At 36.5% G+C, this 15,000-nt stretch overlaps 1 protein-coding gene across 1 annotated transcript; it reads left to right on the top strand.

Moving 5' to 3' along the window:
- Positions 1-1,716: 1,716 nt before the first annotated feature.
- Positions 1,717-14,239, top strand: abhd16a (abhydrolase domain containing 16A, phospholipase). Its single transcript, XM_084088083.1, has 20 exons — positions 1,717-1,854; positions 3,085-3,141; positions 3,294-3,360; positions 5,387-5,473; positions 5,603-5,688; positions 5,777-5,850; positions 8,373-8,480; positions 8,644-8,758; positions 9,620-9,721; positions 9,838-9,901; positions 9,993-10,042; positions 10,166-10,289; positions 10,369-10,473; positions 10,563-10,626; positions 11,084-11,140; positions 11,227-11,289; positions 11,373-11,449; positions 12,242-12,340; positions 13,418-13,464; positions 13,699-14,239. Exons 1-20 carry the CDS (start codon positions 1,753-1,755, stop codon positions 13,789-13,791), a joined length of 1,641 nt encoding a protein of 546 aa, XP_083944209.1. The 5' UTR covers positions 1,717-1,752; the 3' UTR covers positions 13,792-14,239.
- Positions 14,240-15,000: the final 761 nt, after the last annotated feature.

Here is a 15,000-nt window from a genome sequence, read left to right as displayed (position 1 = left end):
GGGTCATGACTCATCACTTTGTGCCAAATTTCATGAGAGGATTGTCAAACAATTCAAAAATCACATTTCTCAATGCAAGATTGCAAAGTATAGGTCTTTCACCATCTACCATATACATAATATTGTAACATTCAGAGTGAAATATTCATGTAATATTCAGAGAAATCTCAGTCTGTGTAGGGCAAGGCAGGAAACCTCTGTTGAATGTGTGTGACCTTCAGATGACACTGCATGAGAAACCATCACGCTATACTCTTAAATACAGCCACGTGGGCTCAGAAGTACTTTGGAAACCGTTGTCATTTAACACAGTCTGCTGCTGCATCAAGGAATGCCACTTGAAACTTTGTTATGCAAGGAGAAAACTATACATAAATTCTATGCAGAGATGCCACCGAGTTCTCTGGGCCAGAGCTTGTCTTAGATGGTCTAGATAAGACAGTGGAAGTGTGTGCTGTGGTCATGACCCCATAGACTGTTTTTGTGAAAAACGGACATTGAGTTCTCAGTCCCAAAGACGAAAGGGACCAACCAGACTTTTATCAGTGACAGGTGCAAAAGCAAACATCTGTCATGATATAGGGGTGCATCAGTGCAAATGATATGGGTGACTTGCATGTGTGTGAAGGTACCACTGACTATATTGGGATTGTAAAGAGACATTTAATGGCATCAATGGGAAGCAAGATAATGCCTCATTCAGCATGTGTTACAACAGAGTGGTTTCTTAGACACTCTACACCATAGAGTGCTTGACTGACTGCAGTCCACATCTGTTTCCTATTGAGAATGTGTGGCCCATCATGAAAAGGAGAATAAGACAACGATGACCACAGACTGTTGAGCAGCTGTCTTGTATCAGGCGAGATTGGGCAAAAATCCACACTAAAAAAATGTGTATCCTCAATTTCCAAACTGGAGTGTGTAGCAGCCATCCAAATCTAAATTTGTTCATATTTACAAAATATAATTAAGTTGTTCAGTGAAAACATTGGACATCTTTTCTTTGTACATTTGTCAGTTAAATAAAGTTGAAAGAGAATTAACAAATCACAGATTCTTGATAGCATTCACAGATTTTATATAGCATTTTGCAAAATGTGCCAACTTTTTTTAAATCTGGGGTTAGGCCTATTAACAAAGTTAACATTGGACCCTATTTTTATGGACTTTTTCTTTTTTTTAAGTAACACTATGATATTTTAGGTATTACCACCTGATGTATTATGTATTATGCATACATAAAGGTGCATTGTGTCTTGTAAAGTTACATAAAACAATTGATAATCGGTCCTGACTCAATAATAAAATACCTATTCAAAATACAATTATGAACATTTAATATGTAATAAAATATGTATAAAAAATAGAATAATTATGTTTTATTAATAAATGTATTTGTCATAAATGTATTTAGAATAAAACTATAAGTAGATCAATATATCATGAAAAAATATCAGATAATGTGATATATATATATAACGTGAGCAAATAAATTCAAGTTTATGTGTTAGGCTTATTTATGATCACGGTTAATTTATTGATTGCAACATTTTATGATTTATTTATTTATTTGATTAGTATTGTCTGCTATATCTCTCCATAAAACTCATTTTTTCAATGTAAAGAATAATGTTTTGAACACGAGTATTGAAACGTATCGAACTGTGACGTGTAAAGGCGCGTTTTAGCATGCGCTACTGTAGCACTTGTGATCCTCACACGCCGCCGTAGTTCCTGACCGAGGTGAGAATGGCCGGCTGGATGTGGCTCCGGTGCCTTTTTGGGCCCAATCTGCAGCGGATCCACCGCTCACCGGACCAGACACGAGCCGAAGGCAGAACGCCCCGCAGGGTACGACTCTTCCTTCCCCTTCAAACAGACCCGTAGCAATGAAACACTGCCGAGATCAGTCTTGCACGAATGTGCGGAAGTGCATTATCGTGTTGTTGGCGGAGTCCTAAATCCTAGAGAGCTGCCTATCTAGACAGCAGTTTGGACATCATATGCAATTTGATTCAAACGTTTGTATTATGCGCCAATGATGTCCTAACCCTAGATAGGCAGCTCACTCGGTTTTGAGACACACCGAGTGACGGAGAGCGGGTTGCTAACTGAATTGAGCTTAACGTTAGCTCTAATGGTCGACTGACAGTGACAGATCATTCAAACCAACGGTCATGAGGAGCGCAACCATAACAACACTATCACCGTTGATTGATTGCGTTTTATTGTGTTTCTGTTTAGTTTATCAGATGGCATCGTACTTAGTTGCATTAATAATTGATTAATATTGTGTTCACCATCTCATATCTTACCCTCGTCTTCACAGAAACTCTAATTAATACTGCATGCATGAAAGCAATACAATCTACCTATTCAAAATGATCCCGACTTTTCATTAATTGGCTCTCCTTAAAAAATAAAATAATGTAAGAAGCTTTTTCAATCTTTATTTATTACGACTATGGTGGCTAAACCTTGTATAGATTGACTGATATTGTTTTTTGTAACTGATAATGTTCATGTAATGTTATTTTGTCCATAATTGTTGATAAACACGTGTTTTTAATTATTATTATTTTAACTTACCGTTTTATTTCTGTCTTGAGGCACAATAATAAATAGCCTAATCATTAGACAACAACAGTAAAACCAAATATTCATTATGAATATTTCAATAATAATAATAGTGTTGTTGTTGTTGTTGTTGTTTTGAAATATAAATGGTAACAAAGTGTAAAAAAAAAAATAAAAAAAAAAAAATATGAATGACTGTAAGCATCAAATATTGTCTCACTTCACATTTGTTCTCACTTTTGTCTCAAGCTTTTACATGAAAAATAATGTATGTAAAGAATAAGTTGTTTATGAAAGGAACACTTTCCTCCTGAAGGGTAGAAAAATGAGAAGATCAGTAAAATATATCCATCAAGCATATTATGAGTCAGTCTCTAATACCAAGTGACCGTGTTTTATTGTTGTAAAATATCTGTGGTATTTTTATGTGCTAAACACTATGGTCACCATAGCAAACTTTTGTAAAGATACTCATAATAACTGGCATGTCTTTATCTTCTGCAGGGGTGGAATTATCAGCCCAGAGGTTTGGAGAAGCACACGGACAGCATCCTCGGCTGGGTATGAGTTCAGTGATGTTTCATGCACATTATCTCTACAGTTTGTGTAGTGACCAAGTGATTTCAATGAATCCCTGTCAAAAGCAAAACAAAAACAAAAATCCACAAGTTTTGTAATGTGAAATTGAATCACTATCATGTGTTGTCCTTCAGGCCTCAGTGCTGTGGTCTCTGTCATACTACAGTTCTCCACTGCTCCTCTGCTATCTCTACAGGAAAGGTAAAACACAAATACAGCGTCATACAACGGCAAACCACTTATTGCTTACACTTTTATTTTGATGGTCTCCTTTAGATATTCTGTTGACTATACATAACATTGCACCTACATGTCAACTAACTCTCGTTAGAGTATTAGTTGAGTATTAGTAGACTTTTAGGGTTAGGTCTGGGTTAGGGTTAAAGTCTGTTGGGGGAGCATCAAAATAAGTGTTAGCAGATATTAAGCAGACAGTCTACTAATACTGTAGTAAGTTAACATGTAGTTGCAAAATTACATATAGCCAACAGATAAAATTATTAAACATAAAATATAAATATAATATTATCCAATACACCCCACCCAGTAATAAAAAGTGTTTTTATTCATGCTCCAATATTCTTGTCAAAGCTTTTCCCGGTTCTTGTTTCCCTTTTGTGAATCTAATATGCACAGTATAGTGCAGATCTTAATGTTATTACACGAGCAGGTGTTGATTGGTTCAGTCTTAACGTTACTCTCAGTCGGTGTAATCATATCAAATGAGTCACGGGCTAATGCTCTGACAGCAGTGCTGTATGTATTTTTAGCCGGGTTCATTCATAAGAGCTTTCAGTGATGTTGTTCTGCTAAGCAGACCTGAGGAGTTCTGATGTTCAGGTTGTGTATGAGCTATGCTGTAGTTTATAAACCGAACAAGTTCTTTGCTGACTCACTAGCCGTATTTTACATCATGGCCAAGCCAAGGTAGGATCTTGTTTAGTTAATATTCAAATAGCTGAATCAGAGATGTTTTAATGGTCCATATATACAGTATGAAGTACTGAATAAATGCAATTACTGTATTTTAATGTTGTATCCAGTATGATGTAGTTATGTTATTGTGGTTGTTCAGTATCATTTGGATATTGTGCCGTTAAAGGAGTGGATTGTGGTTGGAGATTATGTTGTTGTCTTGCAAAAGAGAGCTGGGCCTTGCAGAGATGTGGTTAATGGCATTTTCTAATAATTGTGTAATTAAATGACAAGGAAATGCTACTTGTATTTGTTATAATTATAATACATTGATAGTACATTGTAATGTACATTGTAATTTTATAAATGACAGATTATATCTGCAGATTAGTGTAATACTTTATCGACCACAAATAAAAAGAGTCAACAATTTCTGCCGTCTCAGGTGAACTGTAGTTCAGATTTTTGCGCACCCTGCTAAAAATACACCATACCGTTCAAAATGTTGAGGTCAGTAAGATTTTTTTAATTTTTATTCAGCATTCAATTGATCAAAAGTGACAGTGAAGACATTTGTTACAATAGATTTCCATTTCAAATAAATGCTATTCTTTTGTACTTTTCATTCAGCAAGCAATCCTGTATCTAACAACGACCGTTCAACATTGATAATAAAAAGAAATGTTTAAGAATTCCCCATTGTTTATCCACTGTCCATTAAACACATTTTGCTGGACTGTAATATTTCCACCCCTTTGAGGAACTTTGAAAAACTTTTGAAAAGGTTTTTAAAAAGTAAAATCCAAAATTTAGTCTTAAGGTTTTAGAAAAAAATATTCTTAAACATCTTCGTTGATTTTATTTTTGAATAACTAAACCTGGCTCTCCATGAACATAGCCATAGAAGCTAGCATGGCATTAAGAAAGAAAAAGAAAAGAAATGTTTCTTGAGCAACAAATCATCATATTAGAATGATTTCTGAAGGATCATGTGACACTGAAGACTGGAGTAATGATGCTGAAAATTCAGCTTTGCCATCACAGGAATAAAGTACATTTTAAAATATATTTAAACAGAAAATATTTCACAATATTACAGTTTTTACTGTATTTTTAATCAAATAAATGTGCTTTGGTGAGTATGTAACATGTAAACATGTAAAATGTGACTTCTCTTTCACATCTGACCATCCTTGCTGTGCCCTGAATAATATTGTTTTCTAAATGGTGTCAGACTGAACAATTGTAATACCAAGCATTATTAATATTGTGATGATTTATTGTGGGCTATTAATAATGCTATCTCTTCTAGGGTACATCTGCAGCAGTAAGCTGGTTCCTCTCAGTCAGTATGTTGGCACAGCGCTGGTCTGTCTGCTGGGAGTAGCCTGTCTGAGAGGTGACACTATATCTGACCTTGTTTAGTAGTAATGTTTGTCTGCTTAATTACTCCACACTGTTGTAAAATAACATTTAATACAGGAATAAGTTTAACATTATTGTGTTTGTACCGCTGTGCTGTTGTTAGGGTGGGGGCGCTGGAGAAACCCAGAGTACATTCAGTTCTTCAGCATACTGGAGGAGACCAGGAAGAACCACACACCTAGCAACAAGGTGACACAGTAGCAGTGTCATAGGAACATTCCCATGGAGCTTTGCTTTAATGAACACATTAAATTGATGTTGATTTTGTCCCCTACAGAAACAACTGGCATGCTTTGACTTCGACTTCAAAAACTGGCCTGTAGATTTCAGCTGGAAAGAAGTTAGTAGTCCGTAAGTAAAGCCTGTCTTTCTCTCACCAAAAAAGAGGAATATCCATCCCCAACCGCAGCTCGATTTTTACAGCAGAAGCAAATGTTATCATCTCTGAATAGAGAAGTTTATATTTTTAATTTACTTATGAATACAGACTCAAAGTCATGACTTTAAGCAATGTGTCATCCCTTAAAAATGATCACATATACAAATTGCTGGATAATTTTCATGTCTACTTTTGTTGGGTACCTGGACACTGGAATAACGGGAAACAAGGAAGCAGACAGTGCCTCATAAATTGCCTCCTATGGATCTAAAACCTATACTAAATTCCTATATTAATAATAAATGGCAAACAGAGTGGGATCAATACACCATGAACAAACTCCATGAAATTAGTCCCAAAGTTGGGAGGAGAGGTTTATATCATTTTTTAAATCTATGGGTCCAGATTGTTTATACCTGTTGCCAAATAGGCCATTCCAGGAAGACTCAAGTTTTTAATTATGGAAATAGATTCACCAACATGATCTTTTTGTCAAAATCCTTTATCCCTAAAGCCTGTTTTATGAGATTGTTCTGGTTTTAACCCTGTTAGAAACAGGGTTCGTACGGGTGCTTGAAATCCTTGAAAGTGCTTGAATTTTGATGTTGCGTTTTCAAGGTTTGAAAAGTGCTTGAATTTTGGATAAAATGCTTGAAAATGCTTGAATTTGTAACTGTATTTCTTTCACAAGAAATATCTTTCTGACGAAATAGTTCTTTATTAAATGGAGAAAAAAATGTAGCCCTTCAGAATCAGATACAGATTGATTTGCGTTACGCTGGCCAGAGCAAAAGTAGGCGGAGTTTTCATTTTGATTTCCGCGGTTGTTTGGATGCACCGTTTTTATTGGCCACGCAGCGGCAACAGTTGAACTATTTTAAACTTTGACCGCGGCGTGCGCGCGAGCTCGCTGAGCTCCGCGTTGGTCCGAGTCGTGCGGCGCAAGCCATTGAAATATATCGGTTTCATTTCATAGCGCAGCGCGGTCCGCGTCCTATCTGAAAGGGCCATTAGTGACTGAGAGTACTTGGTGTGATAATGTAATGTAAGTATTGCATGTCCGTTATGTTCATTTGTGGAATATGCAGTGAACATTGCCAAAATTACAGAACTGTAACGTGCAAATTAACCTGCAAACGTTAGCCCAGTGCATAACAACAGTCGTTGATTGCTGAACTGAAATCAGTCAGTGTCATAAGTAGTATACTGTTACTGTAAGGTTTAGGATGGCCCTATGCAATATTTACACTGCTCTATTCCAGTAAATGTATTAGCTAACGTTATGTCTTGGCCCAAGACATCTGAAATACAGCTTGGCAATGAAATACATTTATCAGGCAGGTGCCTGTGCACTCAGATATTGTTCAAACCTTGTCTATATCAAGAATGTGTCCCAAAACGGTCTTCATATTTGAAATTAATTCAGTTTTACAGCCTATAAATCACATTATCTGGTCAGCAATATTTGGACATTAATATAATGAAAAGTATATTATTCATATACTTAGTGATACATTTTGAAGAATAAAACTTGTGATTGGCTTAAATATTAGGGCTGCACAATATATCGAAATATTGCAAATGTATATATTACAATATGCATAATTGCTTGCATATCGCAAAGGCTTGCAATAACGGGTCATGAACAAAAGACAAAGAAAATCACTCACTGCTTTTGGCTGAATAGGCTAACTTTTGTAGCTTTAATAAGAATCAGTATATTTAATTCATGCAGTGAAAACTAAGCAGTGTTTATTTTTACATTTGATTAATCAGTTTCTGTTGTTAAATAAACCTAATGTAGGAATAGGATAACCTGAACCCCTAAACCCCAGTGATGTTAAAATAACACTTCTTATGCTACAGTAAAACACTGATGTTCACTGTCTTGAAGTTGTAGGGATATTTTCTTATCACAAAAAGAATGTGAAACACGTATGTGTAGGTTATATCATTTTAAAGATAATTTAAGTTAATTTGACACACTTTAAGCATTATCGTATCGCATATTGAATATCGCATTATTTAATGAGTTATCGCATATCTCATTTTTCTTCTATATCGTGCAGCCCTCTGCTATTATGAAACATTTGGCTGTTTATCTCTTTTGATGTGATAAAAACACTAAATAAGAATTTTAACTATGTATTGGTATGTAATTTACGGTAGTGTAAGGTGCTGGAAAAAGCTTTAAAATGGACCTGGAAAGTGCTTGAAAAGTGCTTGAATTTGACCTTGGAAAAAGTGTACGAACCCTGTAGAAACCCTTTTTTATTCAGTTTACAATTTTTTTTTTAAACAAAGTTAAACCCAATAGCAGCTATAGAGTTTTTAGCAAAAATAGAATTTTGATATGGTTTACCATACATTTTTCTTGCCACAAAAATAATTAAAAAACAAACAGTTTTCGAGGAGTTTGCTTTAATTGGGTGTCATTGGCTAACTCTGAGATCAGTGCATGTTTCTAATGTATCCGCACTTCCTCTGTCTGCAGGAAGCTGTCTAAAGGCGGCGTGTCTCTGCTACGTCCTGAGCCGAAACACAGAGGAGCAGCAGACGGTGTGCTGAGTTCAGTTCGCACGCTGCCTTGCCACATCTTAAGGTAACAAGCATGTGCTAACACATTTACACACTCGCAGGGATATACTTCATTGTTAGGGTTGTACAAATACAAAGATTTAGATGAGGTCTGGTAACTGGTGACCTCTATTCCATATTCATCAGCAGTCATGCCACATGTTTGAGTCTGTGTGTGTTTTGTGTAGTTATCTGATAGCTCACTCTTTCGGGCGGAGGATGCTGTACCCGGGGTCAGTGGGTCTGCTTCAGAAGGCCATGAGGCCCATGTTACAGCAGGGTCAGGCCAGACTCGTAGAAGAGGTAACACCGAAAGATAGCTATAAACACATACTACAACACAGTTCACTTAAAAGACCTCAGGAAAACTTCTCACATTTTAAAATGTTTAATTCCTAAGGTCATGAAAACCCTGGACATATCACAGATTTAAAAATAAATTGACAATAAAAAATGGAATTAGCAATACAAAATAATTAATTCCTAAAACATTTATATTCAATATTGAATATTCTGTGCTTATGCTTGTCCATTTCATAGAAAAATATTTACAATTAGTTGAATTCTGGTATTATAAAATATATACTGTGTGTACATATACATATATTTTGGTTATATATTTATATATATATATATATATATATATATAATTTGGTTATATTTGGTTTTGGTTTTATTTTTTATATATATATATATATATATATATATATATATATATATATATATATATATATATATATATATATATATATATATATATAATAATATTTGGTTATATTATTTGGTTTTGGTTATATATATATATATATAGTGTTCAGTTAGTAAGAAAGAAGTATTTTATGCTCAAGGCTACATTTATTTGAACAAAATACAGTAAAAACAGTAATATTGTGAAAAATTATTACAATGTAAAATAGCTGTTTTTTTATTTATTTTAATACATTTAAAAAAAGTAATTTATTCCTGTGATAGTAAAGCTGAATTTTCAGCTTAATTATGTCAGTCTTCAGTGTCACATGATCCTTCAGAAACTACTTTTGAAAAATCTTTTGATCGACTTTTGTATGGTATGTGTATCCAAGAAATGATATGGAAATTTGTTGATTAAATGTGTGCGATTCCTGAATAAAGGTTATAACCCCTTCTCTGCCCTGTTGTGTTCAGTATGATGGTCAGCGGAACAAACTGGTGGCTTGTGATGGGAATGAGATTGACACCATGTTTGTGGATCGGAGGACAGATGGAGGACCGGCCGGAAAAACACTGGTAAGAATCTGAATAGTGTAAATTTGCCATCACAAGCTTCAGAGAAAGAAAGTAGTATAGTTACATAATGACATATTACCTCAAGCCACTTTCCAATGCCGATATGATTAACACAGGTGATCTGCTGTGAGGGAAACGCAGGATTCTATGAGGTCGGCTGCATGAATACGCCACTGGACGGTAAATGTGTTTACCTCAGTGTGTCTGTGTTGTATTTTCAACATTCATGCACTAGATGGATGTGAAACTGTTTCCTCTGTTGTGTTAATAGGTGGATACTCAGTGTTGGGCTGGAATCACCCAGGGTTTGGCGGCAGTACAGTAAGTGAACATCACGCCATCTGTTCCTCTGACCTTGTCATAACAGCACACAGCTAATGTGGTGTACAATAAATGCATGAAATGGTACTTGTTTTGTACTTTCTTCTCTCCTGCTTTTTTCAGGGAGTTCCATTTCCTCAAAACGAGGCCAATGCGATGGACGTCGTCATTCAGTTTGCCGTTCACAAACTGGGCTTCCAGTTGAGTGACATTATCGTGTACGCCTGGTCAATAGGGGGTTTCACAGGTAAACCATCACAGATCAGACAACAGACAAAATGATTCATTTGTTTTACTGTAATTCTTAATGTCTTGCTCTATTTTAGCCAGTTGGGCTGTGATGTCATACCCAGAGATCCGAGCCCTGGTTCTAGATGCTTCATTTGATGACCTTTTACCCCTTGCGCTGAAGGTCATGCCAGAAAGCTGGAGTGAGTGGTGTACTCTCTTCATCTCTACTCCTCTCTAAAGAGTAACCCGAACAATTCACTGATCACTCCGTTTGTTTCCATTTTCTCAGGACCCTTGGTCACCCATACGGTGAGGCAGTACATGAACCTGAACAATGCTGAACAGCTTTGCAAGTTAGTCATCTTTGTTTTTAACTATTAATGTCGTTATGAAATGAAAGTCGCAACAGTCTTTTCCTCTCTATGTTGATGTATATAGCCGAGTGAAACGGCTTCTCGAATAAGAACAAAAATAGGGCGGGACTTGATTTTGTCCATCAGGAATTGAGTGGATCATTGGATGGTTGTGGTTTGCTAGTGATGTCATGTGAGTGACAGGTTGTCCCGCCCTCACATCACTAAACACGTCATGAGAGAATAGAAGACATTGCAAGAGGGGAAGTTATTTTGATTAAAGATCACGAGGGCACATGAATTAAAAAATAATGTGCACAGAGAAGTCCTTTATAATAAACTGCAATATTTTCCTAAAGAAATAAGAATGGTCCATTTTGATTTCATGGTGACTTTAAATAAATCACGTAAACTTTACAGCCTGAGCTCCGTTTAAATACTTGGGCTCTCATTTCAGGTACCAGGGTCCAGTGTTATTGATCAGAAGAACCAAAGATGAAATCATCACTACCACGTGAGTTATCCAGGACTCAAATAAACACATTCGCGCTTGCGGAGTTAAACGCGATCTTGACGTGGCCGTATTGTGTTTTGATACAGGGGTCCAGAAGACATCATGTCCAACAGAGGGAATGACCTGTTACTCAAACTTCTCCAGTACAGGTCAGACACCATTCACACAAGCAGCTTTTAATCTGACTCCGCTCCTTCAGTTGCTTTCATCTCTCGGTCTCTCCGTCCCTCAGGTATCCTAAGGTCATGACAGATGATGCGATCAGAGCCGTCAGGCAGTGGCTCGCAGCAGGGACACAGATTGAAGGAGGTGTGTTTTTATAGTTGTAAATTCATTTTCATTAATATTATGCTTTTTTTTTATTGGCATAATGGCATTTTTTATTAATATTTTATTACATTATTTTATCATTTTATTCAGTTGACAGTTCAGTTGTTTTTATTCATGGTTACGTTTTACAGTAATGGTAATGGTGGATAGAAAACAGATAGTGTCCGTTCAATGGGATGGTTCACCCGAAAATGAAAATTCTGTCATCATTTACTCACCCTCAAGTTGTTCCAAACCTGTATGAATTTTTTTCTTCTGCTGAACACAAAAGAAGATATTTTGAAGAATGTCAGTAACCAAACAGTTGATGGACCCTATTTTTCTTTTTCTTTCCATACTATGGAAGTCAATGGGGTCCATCAACTGTTTGGTTACCCATATTCTTCATAATATCTTTTTGTGTTTAGCAGAAGAAAAAAATTCATACAGGTTTGGAACAGAGGTGAGTAAATGATGACAGAATTTTCATTTTTGGGTGAGCTATCCTTTAATAGAAACCAAATATTTTCCAGATAATATTTTTCATGCACTTTAATATATTTTTATTTTGTACAGTATAAATTTGGTCTAAAATAGTCCCTTGCAAGTGAATAATCATTTTGGGGTCAGTGGCATCAGAAAGTTTGAAAACATCTTGATTAGAATACTGGCCATTACACCTTATATGTAAAGAATTGTCAGTATCAGTCCCAATGTTTAGGGTTCTTTCCGTGTTACCTCTGTTTGATTTGGCTGTATTAAGCAGAATGTCACTTTTACCCTGTTCCTCAGAATCTGTGTACACCGGCTATGAGGTGGATGATGATTGGTGCTTGTCTGTGCTGCAGTCCTATCAGACAGACCGAGAGACCCTGTTCCCCTGGAGCGTTGGTACGTGCTTCAGATTCATACACAGTAGCCATGCTCACTTCCAGAACTTAAAGGGTTAGTTCACCCAAAAATGAAAATTCTGTCAGTAATTACTCACCCTCATGTTGTTCCAACCCCATTAAACTTTCGTTCATCTTCGGAACACAAATTAAAATATTTTTGATGAAATCTGGCTCACTCCTTCATAGGCTGCTAGGCAATTTCATTCTGCCGGTCCAGAAAAGTTAGTAAAGACATCGTTAAAATAGTCCAAGTGACTACAGTGACTCAACCTTAAGTTTATCAAGTGACGAGAATACTTTTTGTGTGCAAAAATAACAAGTTTATTCAACTATTAATTTTCTTCTGTGTGGGCGTTCACGAGAGCGCCACAACGCATGCGCCAGAACTGAGAAGATGACGCAGATGGGTCTCGATGTAGTGTTTAAAATGGTTCTAAAGTGTGCATTTCCTGGATGTCCGAATCGTGAGAAACCAACGAGAAAACGTAAAAGTGCCTTACCAATGCCGCAAAATGAATGGCTTACCTTTCACACTTTACCTTTCCTTTCCTTTCCTTACCTTTCCATCAAATGATCGTGAGTGTCAACATCTTCTCAGTTCTCGCGCACGCATTGTGGCGCTCTCGTGAACGCCCACACAGAAGAAAATGAATAGTTGAATAAACTTTGTTTAAAATTTTTTGTTTTGTTTTTGCGCACAAAAAGTATTCTCGTCACTTGATAAACTTAAGGTTGAGCCACTGTAGTCACTTGGACTATTTTAACGATGTCTTTACTTACTTTTCTGGACCGGCAGAATGAAATTACCTAGCAGCCTATGAAGGAGTGAGCCAGCTCTCAGATTTCATCAAAAATATCTTAATTTGTGTTCCGAAGATGAACGAAAGTCTTGCGGGGTTGGAACAACATGAGGGTGAGTAACTACTGACAGAATGTTTAGGGTGAAGTAACCCTTTAAATGGGGTGGTGTGCTAGAAACGAGGACATTCAGCAGTGATGTCCATTACTATGGCTACAGTTTCTGCTTAAAACAATACTGACATTTGACTGTCGGCGATCTAATCTTCTGTTTTAGGTGAAGACATGACACTCGAGGGCAGAAGACAGCTTGCTCTATTCTTGGTATGTAACAAAAATATCAAGAGTATACACCTTGTTTTACTGTATTGTAGGATTTTGTAGCTACCCATATTCTTGCACATCAGAGTGCAATAAGCTCTTAAATGCTTTTTTTTTTTTAAATACTTCATTATCACAGTTCAAACCATAATTGCTGTCTTTATAGTGTTTAAGCTATTAAGGGCTTTTGAGTAAGTTTCTGTTTTAATTAACTGGTCATTTCCTTCTCTCTCTCAGGCACGAAAGTATATGCGAAATTTTGATACCACACACTGCACTCCACTCCCCATTTCTGAGTTCAGGCCTCCCTGGAGACTAGAGAGCCAATGAGAAGGACAGGAAGAGAGCGCTGGAGGCCAGAGGTCAATGGGAATCACATACCGGTACATTGGAGTCAGTTCTGTGGGACGGCAGGAGGGCGTTTAGAACTAGTCATTCATCTAAATGTGACATGGTTACTCGTTTTTTTGTTCGTTCACATGGTTTGACAGAGGCGTTTTAAACTATTGGTTGTGCCATGCCTCCATCGCAGTGGGTATTTAACATGAAAATGAGGGTTGGAAATGTGTCGACACTCAGGCTTGTCGTCACCGTCTGGATGTTTGTTTCTTTTGAGAGACTCAGTGATGGGACTCAAAGATCTCTTGCCTCTTTCTCAGTCTGTTTTTATTTTTATCCTCTATTTCATGGAGCACTGTAATTATGAACAAATTGTATCGTTAAATGTCCTGAATGTTATATTGTATATGAATATTAAATAAAAACAGGGGATACTCTTTTTTGTGGTTGGATTTCTCTAAGTCTTCAAACACGTGATTATTTGTTTCACACAAAATAAAAGTTTGTTATTGTACTTGAAATGGTATGATTGTATGTTTCTTGAAAATGTAAACATGAGAGAATAGTTTGAGATTTTATATTCAAGTATAAATTAATTTATATTGCATATATATACACACATTTTTAAAACGTTCAAAATTTTTATATATATATATAAGTATGATCTACAGCTTAACTTTCTATATTAAAGGTCCCGTATTATGCCCCTTTTCACAAGATGTAAAATAAGTCTCTGATGTGAGTGTGTATGTGAAGTTTTAGCTCAAAATACCCAACGGATCATTTTTTACAGCATGTTTAAATTGTCATTTTTTGGGGCTCAGAAAAACGCGCTGTTTTAGTGTGTGCCCTTTAAATGCAAATAAGCTGCTGCTGCTGCACGGCACAGGGGGCGGAGCTTCATGAGCTCACGCTCAGTCTCAGGACAATTTCATCTCACGATATCAGAAACTCTCAGTAATGGTGTTCATTTCGAGTCGGACAATGCCTACAGAGTCAGAGTGCTGTATAGAGATGGTGGAACAGGTATAGTTTAGTAGTTTAATTACGGTTATAACGTATTTTTCATCTGCTTGTATGTGTATCCATTATTAATAGCCTAACTGTACAAGTCTGCTGTTTCGGACCAGGTCCGAATGATGACAGGGTTCTCATGTTTTATCAAAAGCTTGGAGTGAGATCACATGCGGTTAGGGGAGG

Source organism: Abramis brama, assembly GCF_963993115.1.
Source record: "Abramis brama genome assembly, chromosome: 17".
Lineage (NCBI taxonomy): Eukaryota > Metazoa > Chordata > Actinopteri > Cypriniformes > Leuciscidae > Abramis > Abramis brama.
The sequence above is the reverse complement of the archived record's forward strand: the minus strand, read 5'-3'. Positions and strand labels throughout refer to the sequence as shown.

Bases quoted from the DNA above. Each gene is read 5' to 3' on its own strand.
- abhd16a (XM_084088083.1), top strand. From the start codon at position 1,753: ATGGCCGGCTGGATGTGGCTCCGGTGCCTTTTTGGGCCCAATCTGCAG. The intron at 5,474-5,602 runs GTGACACTATAT...TGCTGTTGTTAG, and splicing joins GGGAGTAGCCTGTCTGAGAG to GGTGGGGGCGCTGGAGAAAC. The intron at 10,627-11,083 runs GTTAGTCATCTT...CTCTCATTTCAG, and splicing joins AATGCTGAACAGCTTTGCAA to GTACCAGGGTCCAGTGTTAT.